At 61.5% G+C, this 2,412-nt stretch overlaps 1 protein-coding gene across 1 annotated transcript; it reads right to left on the bottom strand.

Moving 5' to 3' along the window:
- Positions 1 to 463: 463 nt before the first annotated feature.
- Positions 464 to 1,019, bottom strand: LOC104628355 (GTP cyclohydrolase 1 feedback regulatory protein-like; the record flags this gene model as incomplete). The annotated part of the gene is made up of 2 exons (XM_010296906.1): positions 924 to 1,019; positions 464 to 558 (listed from the first exon to the last, which is right to left on the bottom strand). Coding segments are annotated over exons 1-2 (191 nt in total), but the record flags the coding sequence as incomplete, so codon positions are not given.
- Positions 1,020 to 2,412: the final 1,393 nt, after the last annotated feature.

The raw sequence follows: 2,412 nt of genomic DNA, 5'->3' as shown, positions 1-2,412 counted from the left end.
GCGTCAAATATATACGGCTTGGGAACACGCAGGCTAATGGGCTGGGCTCGGCGGGACACGATGGGCAGCAGCTCCAACCCTGGGGCTCAGCAGCCCAAGGAAAAGCTGCAGGAGCTGTTGAGAGGAGCTGGCTCGGGCACTCGGGCGCAGGGAGAAACCTCGAGCTGCACTAGGGCGCGGGATGGGACGGGCTGCGGGTCAGCGTGTCGGGTGGCTTGGCACCAAAAAGGGCCAGAGCAAGAAAAAAAGAACAAACTAAACGAAGTATCAGGCAGCATTCCTTTGGGTGAGCATCAACAGGCTGGGGCAAGGACACCGCGTGCCCTTCCAGCATCAAACCAGTCCCGGGATTAACCATGCAGCTGGAAGGTGCCACCGTGAATACAAAGAGCGAAAACATTCCCAATTTTCTTGGGAAAACGAGGAGAGGGGAGAGCCTGAAACGTCGCAGAGGAGGACTTACAAGTGGTTGCCCAGCATGTTCCTCTTCGTGGCCCCCAGGAAGCTCATCAGGCTGGGATCCGAATGCTCGTCTCCCACCATGGTGGGGCCGACCTCCTGCAGGGAAAGGCAGCAGAGCGGGTCAGCGACGTGCGGCCGCACGGCCACCCCCTCCCCGCTCCCCAGGACAGTCCAGTAGGAGCTTTACTGGGAAGGGCATTGCTGTGAGCCGCCTGCCCGTCCCAGGAGAGGCCCTCGGTGGCTTTGCTCCTGGAGGGCCACCTGCTGGCTCTGGTCCTCTTGGTGGGGCCGACCTCCTGCAGGGAAAGGCAGCAGAGCGGGTCAGCGACGTGCGGCCGCACGGCCACCCCCTCCCCGCTCCCCAGGACAGTCCAGTAGGAGCTTTACTGGGAAGGGCATTGCTGTGAGCCGCCTGCCCGTCCCAGGAGAGGCCCTCGGTGGCTTTGCTCCTGGAGGGCCACCTGCTGGCTCTGGTCCTCTGGGATCCACGGCTGGGGGGTCTGGCGGACCGCAAGGAGCCGCCACTCCCCGATAGGAGCCGCTACTCGCAGCCTCATCGTGCAAAACCAGCAAACCCGCGTGTTTTAGCACGGCATGAGTGTCCCCAGGCGGACCGTTTGTCCGTCCTGGCTGAAGACGTCTTTGGGAACGGCTCCACCAGCAGGAAAGGGTGAGCGGGTTGGGGTGAGGAGGTGCCGCAGCGTGAGTGGGGCAGACGAGCACCCGTGGGATGACGAGGGACAGTCACGCTCCCCTGGAAGCGACAGGAGCCGGGGCGAGGCTGTCGGCAACGTGAGTCATCTCGCCGCCAGCGCCGTCAGGTGGGCTTCCCACACGTCAGATGGGGGGGACGGGGACACGTCTGCACGGTGCTCCAAAAGTGTTATTTTATGATATATTCCTGGCCTGGAGGTTTTCCAGAACGAGGTATCAGCACACAGCAGGTAACGACAGCGCCAGTGTGACCTCCACAGTGATCCCAACCCACCGCCGGCACAGCCGGGGAAGGCAGCACCCAGCCGCCCAGCCACACCGTGGCCAGAAGGGCCAGAAGACCCAGACCTGAGCACTGCCCACAGCCACGAGTGCTCGTCAGTGGGAGAGACGTCGCACGTACCTCCAGTGTGGGACACGCAACCCACCCCGCCTTGCTCGGCGCTGATGGGGGTGCTAAGATGCTCCGTGCACTAATACCTACCCCCGTACCCTTCAGGCCACCCCTGAAAATAGCAAGTTTTAATTGATTTTAGTAGGTGGAGCAACTGTGTCCTCCTAAATCTCCTCCACACTACTCATGAGAAGTTTGCAAGTGAAAACTGTTCTTCTGAGGGATGTCCCCATCCACCGGCAAACCTACATCAGTTATCAACAATCTGTAATACGCAAGGGGCTTCTCAGCCTGAAACAACCTCAGAAATATTTTAAGTATCACCCAGACCCTTTTTGACCCGTCTCTGTCTCCCCTTGGAGAATGCAGAGCCCAGAGACAGGAGGAGGGTCCCTGGGCCTCCAATGGAGGCTGCACGGGGAGGCTGCGTGCTCCGCCGGGGTGGTGCGGAGCCCTCGGAGCAAGCGCAGCAGGACGGGGAACCGCGCACCTCGACCCACGGTGAGTTGAGCAACAAAGCGGCCGGACAGTGACGGCAGAGAAAGCAGAGAATTTCTCCTTGGCTGGGAGAGCCGAGACAGCTGGGCTGGGGAAAGCGGGTGGGTGAGGACCGAACGCAGCAGAGAGGGTGAAATCCCTCCCCGACAGCGTCCATCTACAGACCGGCGCTGGCAAACTGGGTGTAAATCATGAGCCTCGGTCAGATCCCAGCTAGAAGCACTCACGTGGCGCCACTAATCAAACAGGTCAGCGCGCGGGGCGAACACGCCGCGCGCTCAGCGGCCCGCAGCGCTGCGAAAGGCAGCAACGGCAGCAGAAACTTCTCTGCTCCCCGCTCCCCG

This window comes from Phaethon lepturus, unplaced genomic scaffold (genome assembly GCF_000687285.1).
Source record: "Phaethon lepturus isolate BGI_N335 unplaced genomic scaffold, ASM68728v1 scaffold32441, whole genome shotgun sequence".
NCBI classification, from domain to species: domain Eukaryota; kingdom Metazoa; phylum Chordata; class Aves; order Phaethontiformes; family Phaethontidae; genus Phaethon; species Phaethon lepturus.
The sequence above is the reverse complement of the archived record's forward strand: the minus strand, read 5'-3'. Positions and strand labels throughout refer to the sequence as shown.